At 34.9% G+C, this 23,785-nt stretch overlaps 1 protein-coding gene across 1 annotated transcript in view; it reads right to left on the bottom strand.

The window, feature by feature from the left end:
* Positions 1-23,785, bottom strand: part of SLC6A15 (solute carrier family 6 member 15) — a 43,014-nt gene that overhangs the window by 5,007 nt on the left and 14,222 nt on the right. The window contains exons 2-10 of the mRNA XM_034987884.1: positions 19,085-19,553; positions 14,102-14,259; positions 13,617-13,743; positions 12,142-12,323; positions 10,629-10,739; positions 7,044-7,285; positions 6,748-6,940; positions 4,230-4,422; positions 1,161-1,320 (exon numbers count right to left, since the gene is read on the bottom strand). Coding sequence (XP_034843775.1) covers positions 1,161-1,320; positions 4,230-4,422; positions 6,748-6,940; positions 7,044-7,285; positions 10,629-10,739; positions 12,142-12,323; positions 13,617-13,743; positions 14,102-14,259; positions 19,085-19,373 — 1,655 coding nt within the window. The 5' untranslated portion in view covers positions 19,374-19,553. The remainder of the gene's footprint in view (positions 1-1,160; positions 1,321-4,229; positions 4,423-6,747; positions 6,941-7,043; positions 7,286-10,628; positions 10,740-12,141; positions 12,324-13,616; positions 13,744-14,101; positions 14,260-19,084; positions 19,554-23,785) is intronic.

The following is a 23,785-nucleotide window of genomic DNA, read 5'->3' as shown; positions in this document are numbered from 1 at the left end:
CCTAATGTTGAAACTGCCTTCTAAATTACAGTCCTGGCTTGTAACCAACATTCTTGTTCTCCTGCACGAGTAAGGCTAATTTTCCATCTATAATATGGATGATACTAGTTACCACAGGGTCTTTTTATGAGGATTCAGATTTAATGCATGTCAGATAGCTATTACTTCTATTGCCATATAGTACATGATTATTAAAAGTAAGTCTCCCTCCCCTTCCTTGCCTGGAGCTTTTGACACTAATAAAAACATTCTCCAAGCTTTGTCACGAAGCTCATTCAATACCAGTAACATTCTCTATGTTGTTTAAGAGGACTCTGGTCTTCATGCAACACACTCCTTGCTCCTTTACGTAGACCTCTAATAAGCTTGCCGATCTTACTGCCTTAGTCCATATATGTTAACTAAAGACAACAACTTTAAAAAAAAAATATTGTACAAAACCTCCAGTAACCTTTTTCTTCTGAGATTACTCTAATGCCTCATTTCATGCCAAGTATATATACTTTTCACATCAGGCAGGTATATAATTTAGAGGTTTAGGCATCTAGTTATTCAAGTAATGACTCCACGTAAATATGAAGTTTGTGCATAGCAAATGCCACATATGCCTCCAAGCAGGATAGATCACTTCCCAAAACTGACCTGCTACATAGGACGTTATGTATCATAATAAAATAAAACTCCTCCCATAAAACAGATTAGCAAAGTAATTAGGAAGACAGGCTTTAAAGTTAAGCAGAGACAGCTATGAATCCCAGGTGTGCCTCTGTCCAGGTGATGAGCAAGTCACATGGTGTCTCATAAGCCTGAGAAATGTGAAATGTGGACAATTATAATAACTTAAAACAACTTAACAAGGTTCTTGGAGCATAGCCATTACTCACTAGATCCTGGAAGATACTATTTCATAACTAGAGTTAAATCAAAGCTCCAGAATCCCAGATTATATTACCATCCGCACAATTCTATCTAATCACCTAATAGAAGAATAGACTTTATTAAAAGGATTGAACCAAGAAGAGCCTGAAAAAGATTTGATTTTGTTGCAAAGAATTTTTCCCTCTAGTCATTTCCCTCCTCTTCTAAATGAAAAAGATATTGACAATTGGCCTTTCCAATACAGAGATGAAAAATGAATGCATAAAAGCAAATATACTTACTTATCTATGCCATAAACAAAGGCTACAGCAATATTCTCCAAAATGACTACAATTAGCAGAGGGAGTGTAGCAGAATAATCATCAAACATTGTAACGAAGTAATTTCCAGAGCGTTGCACAAATATCAGGCCGATACAAAATGCCAGAAGACAACAGATAACTGTACAAAAGAAATAGATGAAAAAATTAAGCTTTTATTCAGTCCAGTCTTTTACATTTAATTATGAGTTATTATATTCAAACAACGTTGTCTTCACTTTTATAACTTTTCAATGATAAAAATAGGCAACACCTTTCCTGATACTATGGAATATAATACATTGGGAGTTGCCTGGATTTAGCCCCAGATTTAATATGAATCCATTGTAAGACAGTAACTTTTGACCAGCTACAATTAATATAAAAGCTTAGAGAGATTCCTGGGATCCATATAATATTCTCATATTTATGCTAGACTCTATTCTTTCACACACTTTAGTAGAGAAGCTGTCAAAAATAAAAGATGACTGCGTTCTATTTCTCAACCACCTTTGAGCAGAGGCGAGTAAAAGTAGTAGAGCAGACAGCAGGAAGTCTGCTTCTCCCTTTCCCTCTGCCTCCTCCCCCACCCAACTCATGCTCTATCTCTCTTAAATAAAAAAAATAAAATCTTAAAAAAAAAAGTAGTAGAGCAGGTACTGGCAGTTTGGGAGGGGAGAAAACAGACATCCTTGAGTTCAATCACATGGGGGTTCCCTGACAATCTCCCTAAGTATGGGTTAAGTGAAGTCATCACCTCCATTTCTCAAGGACAATGCTAGTTGTATGAGTTACATCATACATAAATGAATATTATATATAAACATATAATGTAGAGATGGAAAAGTAACATTTACTTGGAGTCTATCGCATACTGAAATTTTCTTTTTTTAAGATTTTATTTATTTATTTGACAGAGAGAGTACACAGTGAGAGAGGGGACACAAGCAGGGGGAGTGGGAGAGGGAGAAGCAGGCTTCCCGCTGAGCAGGGAGCCTGATGCGGGGCTTGATCTCAGGACCCTGGGATCATGACCTGAGCCGAAAGCAGATGCTTGACGACTGAGCCACCCAGGCGCCCCTACTGAAATATTTAAATGCTTGTCCCAGCATCCTGTACTCAAAGTCTCAGGATGGAAGTAGCAGGGCTCGAACCACGGCCTGTGTCACTTTCACTCTCACCTACTTACACTGTAGTACATGGTGAGTATGAAGAAAGCATATTCTAGGTGGCACAGATAGTAAGAGCTTTGCTGGAGATTTGAGAGTAAAGACTGTAAGTAATTTACTTATCTCAGTCCTACTGTACTATCAGACAAGACAAAAGCACAACGTTTCATTGAGGTGAAATATGACTTTAAGTATAGGTATGATCCCAAAAGACAGGTAATGGGAAAAGAGAGGACATTCCCCTTTGCTCTGACCAAACAGGTTCTCCCAGTGGGGTTCACCAAATACTACCTCGTGTGTTCTTTCCCTCTACACTGTTGCTTTTCCCTTAATTTTGCAAGCCCTCTTACTACAGGGGGGTTTAGATATGGGGCAAAGATGAGGAAAGTGGCAAAGATGTTATTTAGTATGCACATCAGGCAGGATACAGGTAGCCTTGAATTAAATAGAAACTTCAGAAGTAGAGACTGCCTCATTTGGGAGAAGATAAGGAAGTTTCTCATTTATAGCTGAGTTAAGACATAAGCATTTAATAAACTGCTAAAATTGTTTTACACGTACATACACAAACTTAGCAGAGCACTAACTGATAAAATACATATTTGAAAGTTATTTATACAGCAGTTATTACTAAATCTTTCAGAGCCAAAAACAGAACTTCGATGAGCTTGTATATTACTGCCCAGCATTCAATACTATATACTCAATACTATATACCTATATATATATATAGGTATAAACATATATTTTCTAATTTGTTTTTGCATCACTTACCAACACTGTTCCTGCACTCTGGTCTGGCTGGCTTCCTTAACTGTTCCCTTTATCTCTGTTTATATATGTTGAACTAAAGCTATTACTAAAGCTATCCTCTGACCCCTACAAGACCCTTCCCCTTTCCAATTCAACTGCCATCCCTGTCACTGATAGTTCCATCATATATTTAGATGACCCTCGCAGCTTCTTAATTCTTGTAACATGTTAAATCACTACTATGCCATCTATCAGTATATTACATGGTGTAAGTCTTATGTACCAGACTTGGTGTTATCAGTTCTATTATTTTTGGAGACAAGGCTCTCCTATATCTCTATCTCTTTTATAATTTCTCTTATATCCTTTATATCCTTCAAGTGCAAGGATGGTGCAGTACAAAACTGGTACTCTATTTCTTTTTTAAGATTTTATTTATCTGACACAGAGAGGGAGCACAAGCAGGGGAAGCAGCAGGCAGAAGGAGAGGGAGAGGGAGAAGGAGGCTCCCCTGCAGAGCAGGGACCCCAACGTGGGGCTCAATCCCAAGACCCTGGGATCATGACCTGAGCCAAAGGCAGTCGCCCAACCAACTGAGCCACCCAGGCACCCCCAAAACTGGTTTTAATAATTGCATTGGACTTAATAATAACAGTCAATATTGATAAATTATTTTATTTTCTTTCTTACTTGGATATATTAACTACTAGTAGGCTACAAGGGCTATTTTATATGAGAACTGAATTTAGGTTTAATCAATTTCAATGATGCACTTTTTGGAAAAGGAATATTGGATCTGAACTTTTAAAAATAATTGTCTTATTTACAAAATTATACATGAACATTCTATGACTTCATTCTATTCATGATAGGTTCATGAATAAATTCATAATAGTGACATTACTATTAATAAAAAATAAGTAATCAACAAATAATTAATATAATCTCCATTGAATCTAGAATCTATCATTTGCATTGTATATAACATATAAATAAACTAACAAATAATAGTAATACATATTAATAAATGGGCATTAATAAAACACTTTCCATTTCCATTTCTGACCTCTCACCAAGAGTAAAATGGCCTGTATCAGTTCAATGAAAAGTCAAATACCTAAAAACTCACCAGTAAGAATTTCTTTCCTCACTTTGAAAGTGTCCACAATAGGTGTGATGATCCCTTCAATGGTTCCAAACATGCTGCCAAGCCCTAGATTTACCAGCATGAGGAAGAACATCACTGACCAGAAGGGGGATGCAGGGAAATGTGTCATTGCTTCTGTAAAGGCAATGAAAGCTAAACCAGTCCCCTGAACAGCCTGTAAATTATATAAAATAGCAACATTAGTACTGAGCAATATTAAGGGATGGCTATATATACCAGTTACATAGGGGAGGGAAAACTCTGCATAATGCTTGGGAGTTACTGGAAATAGATAGGCTGATATCATGCTGTCTCCTAAGAAACTGTGCCTCTAAACAAAAGTTGATTGTGTTATTTGATAAAAACAACAGACCAGAATTAAAAAAGGAAAAAGCAAAAACAAAAACTTTAAAGGGTGATTTAATAATTAAATCTTTCTTTACAGAACTCAAGATTTTTATATAAATGATGGCTCCATCCATAATTTCTTGCACATGATGCTTTATGTTTAGTCTCATGTATAGTGTTAGCTGTCTTACTGCAAGGGATCAATGGTCGATTTCTCCATTATATTTTCCTTTTTGGCAATACAGGGGAAAGGGCAACAACTAATACAATGATGCATATTAATATTCACCTGTTTCATGTTTATTAAAATAAATGACAGTAGCTAAAGAAGTTAGTCATGAACTTGTTAAACAAAAATATTAAAATGGCTAAATATCAATTATGTGTCCAAACAACCATGCAATACATTAATGATAGTCATAACTTAAATTTTGTGTTAAAGATTATATCAGGAAAAGTATCAGACTAATTTCATTTTCTTTGGTGAAAATTGATTTATATTCATATTTTAAATTTTTGTGGCTTAATCAGTGAGATTGCTTTTTAAAGTAAAGCAAATCTTTGTAATTTAAGAAAATATGTTTTTTTGCATTCTCTCTCTTATTTTTTTCCCTTTGCTTGTTTGTTTTGTTCCTTAAATTCCACATGTTAACTAACTGGAATTAAAATAAAAACTTTAGGTTTTGTTGACTGTTTTTTTGCTGTGCAAAAGCTTTTTATCTTGACGAAGCCCCAATAGTTCATTTTTGCCCTTGCTTCCCTTGCCTTTGGCGATGTTTCTAGGAAGAAGTTGACAACCGAAAGAATGGGAGAAGATATTTGCAAATGACATATCAGATAAAGGGCTAGTATCCAAAATCTATAAAGAACTTATCAAACTCAACACTCAAAGAACAAATGATCCAATCAAGAAATGGGCAGAAGACATGAACAGACATTTTTCCAAAGAAGACATCCAAATGGCCAACAGACACATGAAAAAGTGCTCAACATCGCTCGGCATCAGGGAAATCCAAATCAAAACCTCAATGACATACCACCTCACACCAGTCAGAATGGCTAAAGTTAACAAGTCAGGAAACGACAGATGTTGGTGGGGATGCGGAGAAAGGGGAACCCTCCTATACTGTCGGTGGGAATGCAAGCTGGTGCAGCCACTCTGGAAAACAGTATGGAGGTTCCTCAAAAAGTTGAAAATAAAGCTATCCTACAACCCAGCAACTGCACTACTGGGTATTTACCCAAAGATACAAATGTAGTGATTCGAAGGGGTACGTGCACCCCAATGTTTATAGCATCAATGTCCACAATAGCCAAACTATGGAAAGAGCCAAGATGTCCATCAACAGATGAATGGATAAAGGAGAGGTGGCATATATATACAATGGAATATTATGCAGCCATCAAAAGGAATGACATCTTGCCATTTGCAACGACGTGGATGGAACTGGAGGTTTTTATGCTGAGCGAAATAAGTCAATCAGAGAAAGACATGTATCATATGATCTCACCGATATGAGGAATTCTTAATCTCAGGAACAAACTGAGGGTTGCTGGAGTGGTGGGGGGTGGGAGGGATGGAGTGGCTGGGTGATAGACATTGGGAAAGGTATGTGCTATGGTGAGCACTGTGAATTGTGTAAGACTGTTGAATTGCAGACCTGTACCTCTGAAACAAATAATACATTATATGTTAAAAAAAAAAAAAAAGAAGAAGAAGAAGATAGCAGGAAGGGAAAAATGAAGGGGGGGAAATCGAGGGGAGGACGCACCATGAGAGACTATGGGCTCTGAGAAACAAACTGAGGGTTCTAGAGGGGAGGGGGATGGGGGGATGGGTTAGCCTATTGATGGGTATTAAAGAGGGCATGTACTGAATGGAGCACTGGGTGTTATATGCAAACAATGAATCATGGAACACTACATCAAAAACTAATGATGTAATGTATGGTGATTAACATAACATAATAAAAAATAAAAATAAAAACTTAAAAAAAAAAAGTATGTTCTCTGAAATAAAAAATGTGAATTTTGAAATAGCATAATCTTCCACTGTCATTTTAAAGCTCATTTTCCTAAAAGAAGTCTTCTGGATAATGTGTATTTTTACCTGAGTGATAATTACTGTGTTGCTTAGACATAGCTTACTCACTTTATTTAGCTCATCCTCAGTTTGACAGGAATTGAGATGAAGAGCAGAAAATTCTTCTTCTTTCACTTTTTGAATGATGTCATAAACTAAATGATAATCTTCGGCAGTAACAGCTGAAAGGTTGATATGATGAGGAATAATATCCTGACTAATGTTGCCCATTTTCAAAAATTTTATGATCATTTTCGAATTTCTGAAAAATAGAACAACACAACGAATGCAGCTTTATGGGTTTGGGGGGGTATACGTTTTATACAATTATGCCATCAAAAGCTAAAGGAAATTAATATCCATACTCTGCTATGCATTTCTCATTTATGACATTTGCTTTAAAGCCCAGAACTGCAAACACCACCAGTGTTGCCAGGACAGATGTAAAAAAATTAATGAAGGACACCAGGACAGCATCAAAGTGGCAGTTGTTGTCTCTTTTGTTGTAGCTTGAAAAGGCGATGACACCACCAAATCCCAGACCTAAGGCAAAGAACACCTGAGTAGCAGCTTCTCTCCAGACCTTGGGTTCCAGCATCATTTCAAGCTGTTTAAAATTAAACATAATAGAAGTCAGCTGCAACATAGTACTTCGGAATAATCTACATGGAATTAGTTCTCTTATTTAAATATATCATAATGATATTTATGCACCCAAAGATTATTTCAACTGGGAGAATAATCTGTTCTTAGTAGAAATAACGAAGTTTTCACTTAGTAGTGAGACCAGAAATATGAAAAAGAAAAACTAGAGACAATCGTGTAGATGGAGATTTTACTCACATGGAGATTTTCTACTTATATAGGAATTTTTAAGTTATCTTTAAGACAAATCAGAAGGACTATTTGAAATTAACTATCTTCAATCATTTCCTATTTTAAGTCTTTGTTTTCTTTCCAAAGCAAAATAAATTAATTACCAATAAAACTGAATTATTTAACTAATACCCTAAGTTTTGTGTTTTCTGGGGACAGTCTAGTAGTCAAGGCAGATAATAAGCAGATTATAAGTTTGGGAGAGTTGACTATTTGTACTTTGCTTATTCACGTATGTATGATGCATTTCTTTCGATAGTTTTCTGAAAGCCTTTTCTTTGAAAATTGAAGCAATGCAACTGCATCATCTCTAAGAACCTTTCAGAGCCAAAGTTCTGAAGGTCTGAACCTGTGCTGAACATATATTTCAAGTAACTCTGCTTTACTTCTTGGACAATTATCACTGTATATAATCAAACCTTTTAAATGGAACAATTAATATTAGCCATATGTGACATAGATGTCAATGAACAGGTTTGATTTTTGAGTAAAAAAAGTGTTTAAATTGGTATTTTATCTCTTTTTACTATTGCAATGAGGCTGCCTTCATTGGGGGCAATGTCAAATGTGGGTAAGAAGATGAGGTCCACAGTGCTAGATCTCGATTCTGCTATTTAATAATCTAAAAGCAGTGCAATCTAAAGTAAGTGGCTGCCCTCCCTGAGTTTCAGCTTCTTCAACTAAAGATGGGAGTAACAAGGCATATACCACTCTAAGTGCTCAATAATTGTTGACATATATGGACTGCATTGGTAGGAACACTGATAAGCACTTTGCATGGACTATCTCAATTAATCTTCAGAACAATCAATGAAATTTGTTGCTACTATTGTCTGAATCTTAAAAAGGTTAAGAAACCTGCCCAAGGTCACACGGCAGTTCTGAGGTAGAGCTGAAATATAAACCGAAGTGATTCCAAAATGCGCATTTTAAACATTAGGATTTATTGTTCAATTTTAGTTACTAGGATTTAATTATTTCAGTTATTAGTTATTAGGATTTATTGTTCAATTTTAGTTCAATTTATTAATTTTAGTGATTATAATTGAGACATAATCATGATTATATTTATAATTTATTAAGATTTAACTGAAATACTCATACTGTTTGTTGATGGCTGCTACATTACCACTCTATCATTAATATTGATCTCAAATACACTCAACTATCTATCTCTACTTTACCCACTAGATGGCAGGCAACACCCATTTACTAAAGACATTATTCCGCTTTCTTCCAGTTCAGGAGCTATATCTCCATTCACTGTTTTGGGAATAGTTTGTGTGCTTTACTTTCTCCCTCGGACAAACAATGTAAACTAAAAAGTAACTGAGAACTTATCGTTATTATATTAACTATCACACCTGCAGTGACCTAAAACAGAATTTTATCTATAATCAATGAAAAGTGGGCTTAAGAAAGAATTAACTATATTTTAATAGTGATTCCTAGTCCCAGATGAAAATGTCAGTAATGCCATAGTTTTAAATACGGGGCCATGTGAAAGTGTCATATCAAAGTAGCTGAATTCTAAGATAGCTATTTAATTCAAATATTTAGAATTATGTCACAAGCAATTGCCAACTTATATAAGGTGATATTCCAGAAGTTTACACCAAAGTTGGTTGTTTTAAACTCAGAAATCTTTTTTTTTAGATATTACAATATAAATATTTTTGCTTAGTAAATATGGCCCATTTGAAGCCAAATATCTTAACTAGTTATTCACTGAGGGGTTCCAACAACTCTAAATGCTAACCAGGACTTTTGAATTAGTCAAGAAAATCAGATACCAATGGCAGCATTTTTGCTACTAGAGAATGAATACTAAGCTGAAACGTGATACCCAAAGAACACAGCCTCTTTTACATCCTATCAAGGCAGCTGGAGTGACAAAGAATTCCAGGAAAGCTAATTTCTGCCCAAATCCCACAGCATGATGCTGACTGCACATTCACCCTTCAGATAACTTCCACTTTCTGAATTAATTTGAAACTTTATCTTTATAACTCCATGTCTGCCTGTAATAGTGTTGGCAAACTAATAATGAGGTGTTAACTTCATTTCAGTGAATAACTAAAATGTATATACCCTTCAAAACTTGTTTTTGTTTCCTGCCAAATCACTATCCCAAGTTTACAAGGATTGATTAAGCAGGTTCAAGGTGCCCAGCATTGAGTTCAACTCTAAGATGAATGAGAGAACATCAGTTCTGAGCCTTTTGTGGAGCCTAATGAGAACTTTCCTGAAATGTATATGCATTTATAAAGGTTACAAAACTTCCCAAACTCACCACTATAAATATTATTCTAGGAGGCACAAAACCTCGAAACAAGAACATGGATTTTCTCTGAGACAGGATTTAGAGTACAGAAGCCTTCTCAGCCTGGGTTCATGGATTTTAGGTGATCTGTCAACCTTCTGAGACATTAAACAAATTAATATGTTCATTATGTTTCTCTGGTAAGAAGATCTTATTATAGATTTTTTCAAAGGGGTCAATTACAAAAGATTAAGAGCCACTGACATAGAGAAGGAAATAGAGGAAAGATGGAAACGTCCTGGGGCCCCTAGGTGGCTCAGTCGGTTAGGTGTCCGACTCTTGATTTTGGCTCACGTCATGATCTCAGGGTTGTGGGATTGAACCTCATGGTAGGCTCCATGCTCAGCACAAGTCATCTTGTCCCTCTCCCTCTGCTCCTCCCCCTGCTCACATGCTCTCTCTCTCTCTCAAATAAATAAATAAAATCTTTTAAAAAGATGGAAAAGTCCTAAAATTTATCAGTGTAAAAAATTAGAAGTTAATTTACTATAAAAGGAAGTTTTAAGGTTCACATAGGGATTGTCTCACTCTAGAACTAAAATGGGACATTTAAAATTGGAAATAGATGGATATAATTATGGATATTTAAAAGCCCTGGTTTTTCTAGGCTGGTTAACACAACAGCTATAATTTAAAAGGCTAGCATACATATGTTAGAACAATTATCCTTTAAATCTAGCTGTGGGGACATTTGAACAATAAACCTAATGCTTTTATGATCATGAGCCTTATATAGAAATGCAGTACATACCTTAGGGGTAAACATGTGGCGGATGCCATCAACTGAACCATTTAAGAGGAGTGCTCTGATTAGGAAGCATATAAGTACCACATACGGGAAAAGAGAACTAAAGTACATGATCTACAAAGAAAAAAAATAAATGTAGGTGAGACACACTAACAACGATATTCCTTTCTGTAGTTAAGATCATGTTTAATTCTATACTTTGACAGTCTCTGTTTTTATAGCATGATTAATAGTACTATTAATACGTTGTATAGCCATCATATTAGAATGGCTTATTAGTCTTAATGGAATGTGACTTACTTAAGATCCTATTTGAGATATAACGAGAAATAGGCAATCTCCCTTATTTACACTCCTTTAAAATAGTCCACTGGTATGATGTAACTTGAAAGTGTTTATTTCTTATAGTTCACAAAACAAGCAATATGTAAGAGAAATAATGGCTACTATCTCCCTAACAAATTCATACTTTTATTGTTTTAGGTAACAGCAACAGCAAAAAAGAGTCCTTTTTTTTTTCATTAATCAAAATTCCATTATAATTCTGTAAAGCTTCTGGAGTAGAGAGTGGGCCCCTGTGAAGGCTCCTAAGACTCTGAATAATTAACAATGTCAAGGTTTAACTTTCTGCTTCACAAATGTTCATGCTTAAAGTTATGTGAATGTTTTAGCATAGAAAAGCAATTGTCCTAACTGGATATTTACTGCTTCCTTGACGTTTGCACGTGGAAGCCTAAAAGGTCCCTAAAATTTTCAGATCCAGAAAAGAACTTCTGACTTTTGCCCAGAGATGTCCCCACCTGTCTCTGTCTCAGCAAATAGAGCAACCATCCATCTAGGTGCTAAAGTCAAACATTCAGAAGTAGTCCTGCTCTACTGGTAATATTCTCCTAGTTTTCAGGCTACCACTCAGGTTATCTTATTCCTGCTTAAAGAACTCCAGGGATTTTTAATACAGTTGCAATAAAATGTGAATTCCTCTCTCTGACCTGCAAAGCCTCACATTAGAGTGCCTCCCTGACAACCCTGCCCCCTTCCCCCAGCTGAGCTCTGCCCCCAGACCCTTGCCAGCTACCACAGACCCAGCTCTGCAGCTTCAGGACTCAGCAGGGCTGTACTCTCAGCCTGAGGCACCCATCTCCTGATTTGTAGGACTTGCTCTCCTGTTATTTCTGTCTCGACTTCATCTTCAGTGAACTAAAACATGAGGACCAACGGAATGAAGAGCAAAAAATAAAGGTCTTTTAGGTCCTGACACAAAACTTCAAAAAATCTCTTTGATGAAATAAGGAAAGATTATAAGTGACTTCAGATTTCACTATAAAACATGTCTGTAGGTTCTTTCTTTAATTTGAACGCATTTTTTAAAGCACCACTTTTCACCAATCTTTATTTAACTACCTAGAATGACGTGGTACTTGTAGTTTGTCCACAGACGTTTATAGCGGAGCCTGAGGTGGGCATCATATGCAGGAGTGGTGATTAGCAGAAGCAGGAAGGGCTCTAGCATACTAACTTTTCCAGAAGATTGAATGCCCTTGATCATAGCCAAGCAAACCACAACCCAGGCAGCCAGCAAGCAGACGGTCATCTTCCAGTTTAAGCCCCCACTTTCAGAAATGGAACTGGAAATATTCAGGGCTTCTCTGTACCAGTAATAGGTGGTGGCGGAACTTTTTTCACATTCTGGCTCTACAACTGTAAAAAGAAAGATATTACAATCATTTCAGACTAGGAAGAGTAATGGCATTTTGTTTCCCCAGTAAGCCTACAAATCAGTTCTTAACGTTTCAGAGAAAAGTACTATTATTCTAGAGAAGCATTTAAATTCACAGTGAAAACTCAATTGTGCAAAATTGTGAAAAATCCACGGACATGTATTCTTGTTAATATTTTTTATTACACATTTCTGACATAGGAATATGTAAGCTTTTTTTAGCAAAGTAATTAAAATACAACAGGTTTATAGCCCCTTCCGCGCCCGGAATTATCTGACTGACTTCCTGTGACGAAGCTGTCAAATATACTAGCTGCTGGTCATATGTGACTTTTGAAATGAAGCTGGTCTAAAGTGGTATGTGCTGTAAATACAAAATGCAAAGAAGATTTTAGAGACTTAGTGCAAGAAAAATATTTTAAATTATTACATTAACAATGTTTATATTATTTGTTGAAATGTTAATATCTTGGAAAAATATTTCACCTATTTCTTACTTTTTTCAACGTGGCTACTAGTAAATTTTAGACTACATATGTGAGTTGCATTCTAGATTTACTGGACCTCACTACCATAGGGAATGGAATTGTCCTTTATTTATATTCTAGGATTTAAAAATAAATGATGGGAAAACTATGAAACAAGGGAACTAAAGACATAAAAACAATTATTTCGATCCAAATTATTTTTGTCCTATTTTTTATGTATGATTACCTGTATGACCTTTTTTTTAAAAAAATTGGGTTACTGAAGTATAGTTGACATAAAATGTTATATTCATTTCAGGTGTACAATATAGTGATTCTACAATTCTGTACATGACATGATGCTCACCACAGTAAGTGTAGTTACCATCTGTCACCATACAATTATTACAATATTATTGACTATCTTCCTTATGCTGTACTTTGCATCTCCATGACTTACTTATTTTATAACCAAAAGTTATATTTTATTTATTTTAATCAAAATGTAAGGCATCAAGAAAGTTGTACAAAATAAAAAATTGTCAAAGCTAACAACTGAAGGGTTATAATATTTTACCCCAATGTCATGCAGCATGATAAAATAACTTGGGAAGAGCTAGTAAAATTAGATGGTACCAATGGTCTTTGTTCTAAGTATACCAATCCTAAAAGTGAGGAAAGTTTGTAATGATAAGTTTGAGAGATTTTTCCACATTATTTTAAGAAAAGAAAAAAATCTCAAAATCTCATGCCCTTAGCAACTTTATGATCTTTACATACAAAAACACTACATGATACATGTCTTACAAGTGTGTGAAGCATTTTTCACCAAAGGACATTGATCCCAAGGGAGAGGTTGCTGAAAAGACTGAGAAAAATAAAACAAACTCCAGCCAATGATGACATTGTAGTAGAGAGCCACAAAAAAGCACACCTGCAAAACAAAACAATGCTATTACATTACACCTCCCATGCCACTTCCTTTGAAACGAGATGAAATGCATAAAACCCCATTTAACATATTAAAAATCCTCATTTCATTTTTATTTGAAACACATTATCTTTTCTAAATAGATATCTCTCTTAGATCTTAAGAACATGCATTATCAAGATGAACTGTATTAATATTTACAGTTTGGTTAGTGCATTAGTGCAAACTCCAATGGTGTTTTTTAAAAACATGATTACAGAGTTGAATAGAAATACACACTCAAAGGTTTCATTTAAATGCAAACTATACAGTTACAAACCCTGTAAAAATTATATGGCATATACCATACCAGGAAACTTACTACACAACTTGCAAATCCAATGCCACCCAGTTTAGGGCTTATGTAATTCCATACACCAATGCTTCCTCGCCGAATTCTCTGACCCACAGAGAGTTCCAGGAAAAAAAGGGGAATACCTATTACCAGTAGCAGTATTAAATATGGCAAAAGATATGCACCTATAGAGACAAGAACAAAAAAGATTATATTTTCAACAGTCACAGTAGAGAATACACTAATTTTAAATTATCTCATAAAAGACAATATTTGAACTTCTATATAGTATAATTATAAAAGACTTTAAAGAAAATGCAATTTCATCATTTTAAACTTTCTAATATTTGAAACCTGAATTTGACTGCTACAAAGAGTTTATGATAAAAAATAATTATGAAAAAAGTGAGAATATAAATTTTAGTTTCATTTTATTGAAAGGGTAAAACAATTTCATTTTCCATAAAAAATTGATTCTTTAAAATTATTTCCTCAAGTAGGTTTCACAAACTCCTGGAATTCTTATTCACACACTGCTAATGAATTTATTAAATCTTATTCAAACTCACCTCTACATGCATTCCAAATCAGATAAATTAGAATGAATGAGATTTTATAGTACTAAAGCTGACTTTTTTCCCCTAAATAAAAACAGGAGAGAAGAAATAGCTTCCTAGATTGAAAAAGAACAAACAATAGAAAAAAAAAGAACTACCTCAGACAAATGTCATTTTTTCCCCCAAATATACTTCATTTAAAAAGTATGTTTCAGGAATTATTATTATTATTATTATTATTTATTTATTTTTATTTTTTTAGAGAGAGCATGTGTACACAGGCTGAAGGATGGGGAGGGACAGAGGGAGAAGGAGAGAGAATCTTAAGCAGAATCCATGCCTACGGGAAGTGTGGATGGCTCAGTTGGTTAAGCGTCTGCCTTTGGCTCAGGTCATAATCCCAGGGTCTTAGAATCGAGCCCCAAATCAGGCTCTCTGCTCAGCAGGAAGCCTGCTTCTCCCTCTCCTCCCCACTCCTGCTCTCTCTCGCTATCTCTGTCTCTCTCTCTCAAATAAATAAATAAAATCTTTACAAAAAAAAAAAAAAAAAAAAACCCATGCCTACTGCAGAGCCTGTCATGTGGCTCAATTCCACGACCCTGACATCATGACCTGAGCCATAATCAAGAGTCAGAAGCTTAACCGACTGAGCCACCCAGGTGCCCCAAAAAGAATTTTTCATTTTCCAAAATTCTGTGTAGGGGCAGTGAGGTTGACTGAGAAACTAAGATATTTTTAACACCTATTGTAAAATATATGTGCAAATATATATTATCCATGTAGTAAGGTTTTCATACTTAAGAAAATTATAGCCAAATCTCAAAACATATAACTAGTTATTTTAAAATAGTTTGACAATGTTAATATTAGGTTCTATTAACTGATAAAGTTAAAATGTGAAATGTATTCATTTCTACATAAGAATACATATGCAAATTATTCATTAAGTAACCTCTAGAATGGACTTCCTACATTCAAATTTCTTATCTGGAGCTTTGTCCCACCAGAGACTGTCAAGTCAGTCATGCAATTGATGGTGTCAATGCCCTTTTCAAATTAGAGGCCATTATTGTATCTTCCCATTTTAAAAAAGTGTTTAATGGTATTGAGTAGATTTTGGAAGTTGTCCAAATTTTTTTGGTAGTCTGTTGAAGAAGTAAACATTATTATTTTTAATAATTTTCTCAGTATCTCTATATATCTGTGAAATAATGACCATATACAAGAATTTCCCTAATATAGTGGCCCATAGAAAATCTCTTTCTTTTTATTTTATTTTATTTATTTATTTGAGAGAGAGACAGAGAACAAGCAGGGGGAGGGGCAGAGGGAGAAGCAAGCTCCCCGCTGAGCCAGGAGCCCGACGTGGGACTCGATCCCAGGACCCTGAGATCATGACCTGAGCCAAAGGCAGATGCTTAACTGACTGAGCCACCCAGGCGCCCCTAATCTCTACTTTCTTATGACCGATTTGCAGCCTTTTGGACTTGAGTTGATTCTATAGATGGGTATGTAATGTAAAGCATGGATACATGAGCTCATAAAACAGAATTATAAAATATCTAATTCTAAAATGATTAGGAATGTTCAGGCGCTAATGACCTGAAAATGTTTCCCAAAGGACTGAAAGTGCATTTTAACACATGCACCTAATCCTAGAATGTGGATGAGTTTATGTATGTGTTAATGACTACAGAGAGAGTGAATTAAAACTGGACTCATTGGGAATCTTTCCTCAGTTATGTGTGCATAGCATGCCATTAGATACTTAGCTTTTTCTTTAACTCAAAATTACTGTTAGCCCCCATATTAAAAATAGTCATAACTAAATAAATAAACTAAATAAAAACATCATAACTAAGATATAACTGAGCATTTACTATTTGCCAGGCACATTTCTAAGCATGTTACATGTAGTTATTCATTTATTCCTTACAAGAATACAATGGGGTAAGTACCATTATCATCACTTTTTACAGGTGTGGGAACTAAACCAGAAGAAGTAAGTTAACTTGTAAAAGGTCACATGGCTAGTGTGGGAAAGAGCCAGGCTTCAAGGCCAAATTGACTTCAAAACCTGAGCTGGTCGCTTCTATAATACACTACTGATTAAGCTTAACCATTGTACTTTAAGTTTAATATCTTCAGACAAATCAACTTACGTTGGGTCTATCACTTTTTAGTTCTATTATTCATGAAGTGCCTCAAGTGACAAATGAGTGGGATTCAGGTGGTCAGAAGCTGTTTGACTAACAGCCCAGAAAACATGATTCAAATACCTGGAAGGTTCAATGCTACACTACGTGTTGGGTACAGCCTTTTGTATCCTGACAGCCATTTTGAAACAATAAAGTCCACTGGCATTTTATAACATCACGGTCTATATTTGTGATTAGAAGAGAGGAAACGATAGTAGGAAGAGCATTTTGACTCTTTTTCCATATGAAAATGAGGAGGAGCAATTTTTGCTAATAACTAATTTCTAAATATGAAATCCTTTGAGTTCGCCGCCAAGAAAAAAAAAAAAAAATGGTATCAAATGGAAGGCAATCTGACTTCACCCAAGACAGCCTTCTTCCTTAATAGTGTCATAAGGTGAAAGGCTTAAAAATCAGAACTCACCTTCTGCTAGACTTGGCAAATGGGATGGCTCATGAGAAACAAAAAGCAGGGTAGTACATAGCTGCTGATAGCTGATTTGATAAATAATTCACATGTGGTGTTAACGACTAGCTAAGGAGCTTACAGTGCTGGTGGAGTGCTGTGGTATATCACAGACTTCCTATATCGATTCTTACCTCTCATGCAGATTTGTCAACCAGGCAACTTTTTCCAAACCTGTTGTTTTGTGCCTAGCTGAATTAACTAAGCAAGGTCTTTAACGTATTTTGTCATCGGAACACCTTAGCTTTTTATCTTACAGTCTAAAAAGAAATTTCACATATGATTATATTATTTCATTTGATTTGTACATCAAATATAAAACCATATTTTTGTCCAGTCAACAAAACTATCACAAACTGGAATCAAATATCAAAATATTCTTTCTACCCTTTGTATGCTGAAATGCAGTTAATATAGTACTTAGTCTTTAACCTCATTTATTTTAATAGTTTCCATGTATAGAGATAACAAAGTTTCAACCCAAATGTTAGTTAACATTACTTGACTTTGGGGTACTCTAGAGCTTGTGTCTTACATGAACAACCCATTCTTTGTACATGCTTTTTTATTGATTTTTAAGATAATTTTTGCTAAACAACCTTTACTGATATATGCAAAAATATAAAAAAATAGAATGTTATGTTGATGGGAAATATTTTTGTTTAAAATTAAGGATGGGGGGGCGCCTGGGTGGCTCAGTCGGTTAAGCGTCTGCCTTCGGCGCGGGTCTTGATCCCAGGGTCCTGGGATCGAGCCCCGCATCATCAGGCTCCCTGCTCTGCGGGAAGCCTGCTTCTCCCTCTCCCACTCCCCTTGCTTGTGTTCCTGCTCTCACTATGTCTCTGTCAAATAAATAAAATAAAATCTTAAAAAAAAAGTGAACTAAACTTTTAAAAATAAATAAATACATAAATAAATAAATAAAAATAAAATAAAATTAAGGATCGGGGTGCCTGGGTGGCTCAGTCAGTTAAGCATCTGCCTTTGGCTCAGGTCATGATCCCAAGGTCCTGGGATGGAGCCTCTGCATGGAGTTGGGCTCCCTGCTCTGTGGGAAGTCTGCTTCTCCCTCTTCCTCAGCGCTACCCCCTTGCTCTCTTGTGCTTTCTCTTTCTCCCTCAAATAAATAAATAAAATCTTTAAAACAAATAAAATTAAATTAAGGATGCTAATTTCTTTGAAGTTTTCTTTGAAACTAAACACTGTCCCCAAATACTGTAGCATCAGAAACCAAATATATATGATATCTAAGAATGAAGAATGTCTGGGATTACATTTTCTGTTTAAATCCCTTCTCCTGGGATCTACAAAGTTCTGGTCAGCATTTCAACACCATAATTATTCTAAATTGTATGTAATTTTTGTTTTGAAAAGTGAAATAATTTAAAATTCAGAGTTAACAAATTGTGGAGAGAACATTCTTTCTGACTTCTTCCACCAGTCCTGTCTTATATCAGACACTTTAGGTTTTTCTCCAAAGAGAGTAACTGACTGCCTCTAACGTTTGTTAGAAAGGTCAGTAATTTAGCGATATTTAAAAGCATCCACAGAAAGAATCTGTGAGCAATCTTTGAGTATTCATAACAAGCCATCTGCTCCTATGGAAACCTAATCTGAAAACAGAGTTGAGCTCACTTCCAACAAAGAAGTCTCCCTGGCTTTACAATGGAATTCATGGTTTCTGAAATAATGAGGCTGCAGCAGCAACACGAGCTATTTGAGACAGTCAATTGCGATTTACTCAGCAATGTATCACTTAACAAAAGCAAAAACAAACCCCAAAACTTACCACCTCCATTCTTCTGACATAGGTATGGGAATCGCCACACATTTCCTAAACCTACAGAAAATCCAACTTGGGCCAGGATATATTGTAGCTTACTGTTCCAAGCTGGTCTTTCATCTTCAACTTCAGATTCCTCTTCAACATCTGTATCTTTCTCTTCCTGAACATCAACAATTAGTTCGCTCTTCTTAAAAGCATCATCAGCTGAGTCTTCATTGGAAAGAAGGTCTTTGACAGACTCAATAACTTCATCGTCTAATTCTCTTTTTACCACCTTGCTATTCTTCGGCATTGGAAAGTGTGGGTAGTACTATTTTTTTTTAATTCCTTTATGGTAAATGTGTTAATTCTTTTTTGAAATATGTTAATTGGTATGAATAAAAGATGCAGGAGGGTATCAAATAAATCCTTGGCTCAAGGTGACAGAGTCTTAATGAATCCTGGATCTGTATGTCCAATATCCTATGGGTACCTGTAATATTTTAAGTTGAAAAGCAATAATATTTAATGAGGAAAAGTACTTAAAATAATGAAGATTCTTTATTATTAATTTTTATGATAAAAACTTTCTACAGAGTATAAGACATCTGATTGTCCTTGGCCATTCACTTCAGAGCTTGATATGACGAGAAGTATAAAAAGTATAAAGTACACATGTGCTTTAGACATTTCTTTTAACTAACTTCTTCCTTCTTGCATAAATCAAATTTGATCTCAGGTATACGCCAATGCATAATATATGCTATCTGTTAGTAATTAAAATTTTCTGACTCTTTTTTCTTAATTCTTCCTTTTTACCTCTCTGACTAAAGCACATCCCTTATTTTATTTCTTACAGAATTACATATACAATTGCATGTCATCCTGTAAATTTGTCTTACACAAAATCTCTTCTGTCCACACATTCATCATTCACTCACTTGATATTAATTGTAATATGGATAAAATTCAGAGATATAAACAGTAATGAATCACATGATATCTGCCTTAAAGGAGCTTATATCTAATAAGAGAGAAAGGCACATCCCAAATAATTATACTACATTATATAATTTATATGACCCAATATCATTACAGTAGGAGAGATCAGGAATGTTGGATAAAAGCGGCATTACAGTTGGGCAGGGATGGAGTGAGGCCGCACCAAACATAAGGAATAGCATAAACAGATGCAGGAGGTGGTAACAATTATTATTTGTGTAAACATTCTCTCACATGACCCCAAAAAACACACTGCCACCACTTTGGCATTTTTCCCTTTCTTTATTTCTTTTTATGTTATATATCATATCCTTTTCTTTGTTCAAATACAGACCAAGTAAGGGTATGTCTACAAACCAGTGACATTGTCTATTATAAAAAGTGATTGAATATACAAATATATCTCTTCAAAGCTGGGTTGGGAGCTTTAGAAATAATATCCCAAGAATTCTATCATTTATTGCTAGAAGAAAAGTGGAATTCTTTGATAGAATTACATTCAAAGTCAGACAAATAGCCCATCATACTTTAATTCATAATCTTAATGAACAAGACAGGGTGCTGGGTAACTCAATGAAAAAGAAAAAAGGAATTCATTAACTTGACCATGTAACTTATTTGTTGCCTTTAGGTTTGGAGGTGTTTAGTTGTTTCCAAATTAAAATATATACCCTAATAGCAAACCCTTATTTTGGATTTGGTGAAGATTAAGAGTTAGGCTGGGAAGAGGAAATTCTGAAAAAGTAGCATTGCAAGATATTTAAATAATAGGCATATCTCTAGAATAATTGAACAACTTCTCATAGTGACTACTGTAAAGAGATCACCAAATTTTTGATGTGGAAATAGTTTCAAGAGGTTAGGGATTATGTCTGTTTAATTTGCTTTCTTTTCTCTGAGAGCTCAGTAAATACGAGTTGAGTAAACGAATAAATACAACCATTGAAAAACTGAAATAAGTTAATTTTCCAAGTAATTTTTACTGTAAGAAAACAACCTGACATATAGGAAACTGTGATTTGTGAGACATGAATTATGTAGATCTATACTTGTTGAATTATCTAAAGGTAAGTTGTTGGCACAGTAATTTAACTGATACATAGATAAGAGCATTGGCTGTAATCTGACAAACCTGGAATTGTGTCCTAGTTCTTTTATTTATTAGTTGTATAACTTCTAGTAGTTATATCATTCTTAACCTTAGTTTCCTCAATAAACTAAGGTTACTAAGCTATTCTTTTTGCTTTTTCCATACAAATAGAAAGGTAAGGAATGTATCAAAGTTTAGAAATACTATTACAGTAAAAACACCCATCATTTCAGAAAGAAGAAAGTTAAAAGACAGGGTTACTCATGAGCCTCCCCCAAATTATCTCAGAAATTGTATTATTTCTTCTATAAATATCTAGACTTTGCAGAAAAATAACCCCACACAAACAAAAAAAAACGAAATGAAAAATAACAACTTTGGACACTGCTGAATGTTTTATTACATATTTAATGAATAATCATACAAATGTACATATGATATCCTTTGGCAAAGTTTACATTTAAAAGTTTCTATCAGACTGGGATGCCTGGATGGCGCAGTCAGTTAAGCGTCCATCTCTTGGTTTTGACTCAGGTCATGATCTCAGGGTCATGAGAATGAGCCCCACGTGGGGCTCTGTGCTCTAGGCATAGAGTCTGCTTAAGACTCCCTCTGCCCACCCCCCCACCCCATACTTGTGCTTTCTCTTTCTTTCAAATAAATAAATAAATCCTAAATAAAAATAAAAGTTTCTATCAAATTACCCAAAGTTCAGATTTTCCATGAAATGAAAGCATCAAATGTAAACAAAATTTAAATACAATGATATAAATGCCTGAAATACATCTAATATATAAAACATATCTATCTATACAGATTATATAATACAATAAACCTAGGCAACCTTTACAAAATTAAACATATCAAAAAATGCAACATAAATATTTTGTTGCCTTTATATAGAGCTCTCTTCTTCACTAGGCCATAAGCTCTGCCTGGAAAATGACTTTATTTCACTCATCTCACATTCTCAAGGTTTAAACTTGTCTGTCATATGAATGAACTCCAAAAAGGAGCAAGAATATTGTATGATATCTACAAGCATTCTACACTATTACATATTTGGTTGTTTTGGGGGTTTTTATTTTTTTATCCTAAGGCCCTATACTCACTGAGTCCGAGACCTTCCTTTCCGAGGGCTGCAGAAAGCCAAAAGTAAAGATATAAACAGTTTCTGAATGGATTTGCAAAAACTTAGTATATGAGAGAACAATTTGGAAGCCAAATTAATTTCACATCTTCAAGACCCAACTTTTCTGAAAGATGACATTTTTTCGTGATGCCAAAAGCTTATTGAAGAACTTAGCTCATAAAAGTAGACTATAAACATGGATTAAAAAGAGAATAAAAAGCGAGGTTGACTGTTGCCAAAAGTATTTTGATCATCGCTACATCTGGGAAAAGAAGAAATGAAGCAGGAATGCCCATGAAGCAAGTGAGGTGGGAGGTCATAAAGTATCAGTACTCTACAGGTCAGAGGAAGTAGGATAATCAATTTCAAGTAACTGCACAGCCAAGTTAGCACCAACCATTCCTGCGACAGAAGCAAACTGTCATCTTCTGCACTTCATCTGCACCTAGGAGTGGCATTAGCAGTCTACATCATTACCTGGTAAAGACCTCCTGTCTACCCCTGATATCTTGAATATCTGATCAAGGGTCAACAAAATATTGCCTTTGGGTTAAAAACAACCCATTGTGTGATTTTATAAATAAAATTCTATTGGAACATAGCCATGCCCACACTTTTACATATTTCCTATAGCTAATTTTGTGCTGCAACAGCAGAGTCACTTTGTACAGACTGCAAAGCCTAAAATATTTACCGACTGTATTGAAAAAAAAATTTGACAACCACTGTTCCAGAAAATAAATCTGAATTGAAGATAGGGAGTTCCTCAGATCACTTGATCTAGGCTCCATTTCCATGGCACTAATTTCTTTATCAAATAGTATGACAAGAGAGAACTCTACACATTTAAGGATAATTACTAAGAATGATAGGGTTTTATATAGAACCAGGGAGACGGAGTGGTAGTAGAGAGGGGAAGAAACACAAGCAAAAGACAAATGTAGAAAATAGCTCTAGAGTTTCAAGTAGATTACTTATTTAAGAAAACTCAGAGACACAATAAAATAAAGATTAAAAAAAGTCCCCCTTTAAAAAAAAAAAAAGAAAAGATATAAAAGATGATTGGGAAGAAAAAAAGTTAGGTGGATGAATATAGAATATAGAAAAGAAATGGGAAAATTCAGTATAGGAATAAAAGGCACATTAGAAACAAATAAAAGCTGCTATAAGTACATCCATAGACATGGAGAACAGACTTCAGGAAACTTCTCAAAAAGAATGAAAAGTGTCAAATATCTTAAAGTAATTCAGAGAAAAAGCTAATGGAAACAGAAGTCAGATAAAGGTGATCCAACAAACTTAAAATTGGTTTTTACAAATCCATTCAGAAATTAAATTCGTATCTTTACTTTTGGCTTTATGCAGCTTCTGAAAAGAAGCAAGAAAATAGAATATAACAAAAAATTCTGAAAGATAAATTAATGGAAGTTTTGCCTAGATTCATATTTTCAAATAATAATAATACAGAGGGGTCAATAGTGAAAAATACTGGGATAAAGAT

Source organism: Mirounga leonina, unplaced genomic scaffold, assembly GCF_011800145.1.
Source record: "Mirounga leonina isolate KUSES-001 unplaced genomic scaffold, KU_Mleo_1.0 Mir_418, whole genome shotgun sequence".
NCBI lineage: Eukaryota > Metazoa > Chordata > Mammalia > Carnivora > Phocidae > Mirounga > Mirounga leonina.
Note: the sequence above shows the minus strand (reverse complement) of the source record. Positions and strands in the feature narration are given on the sequence as shown.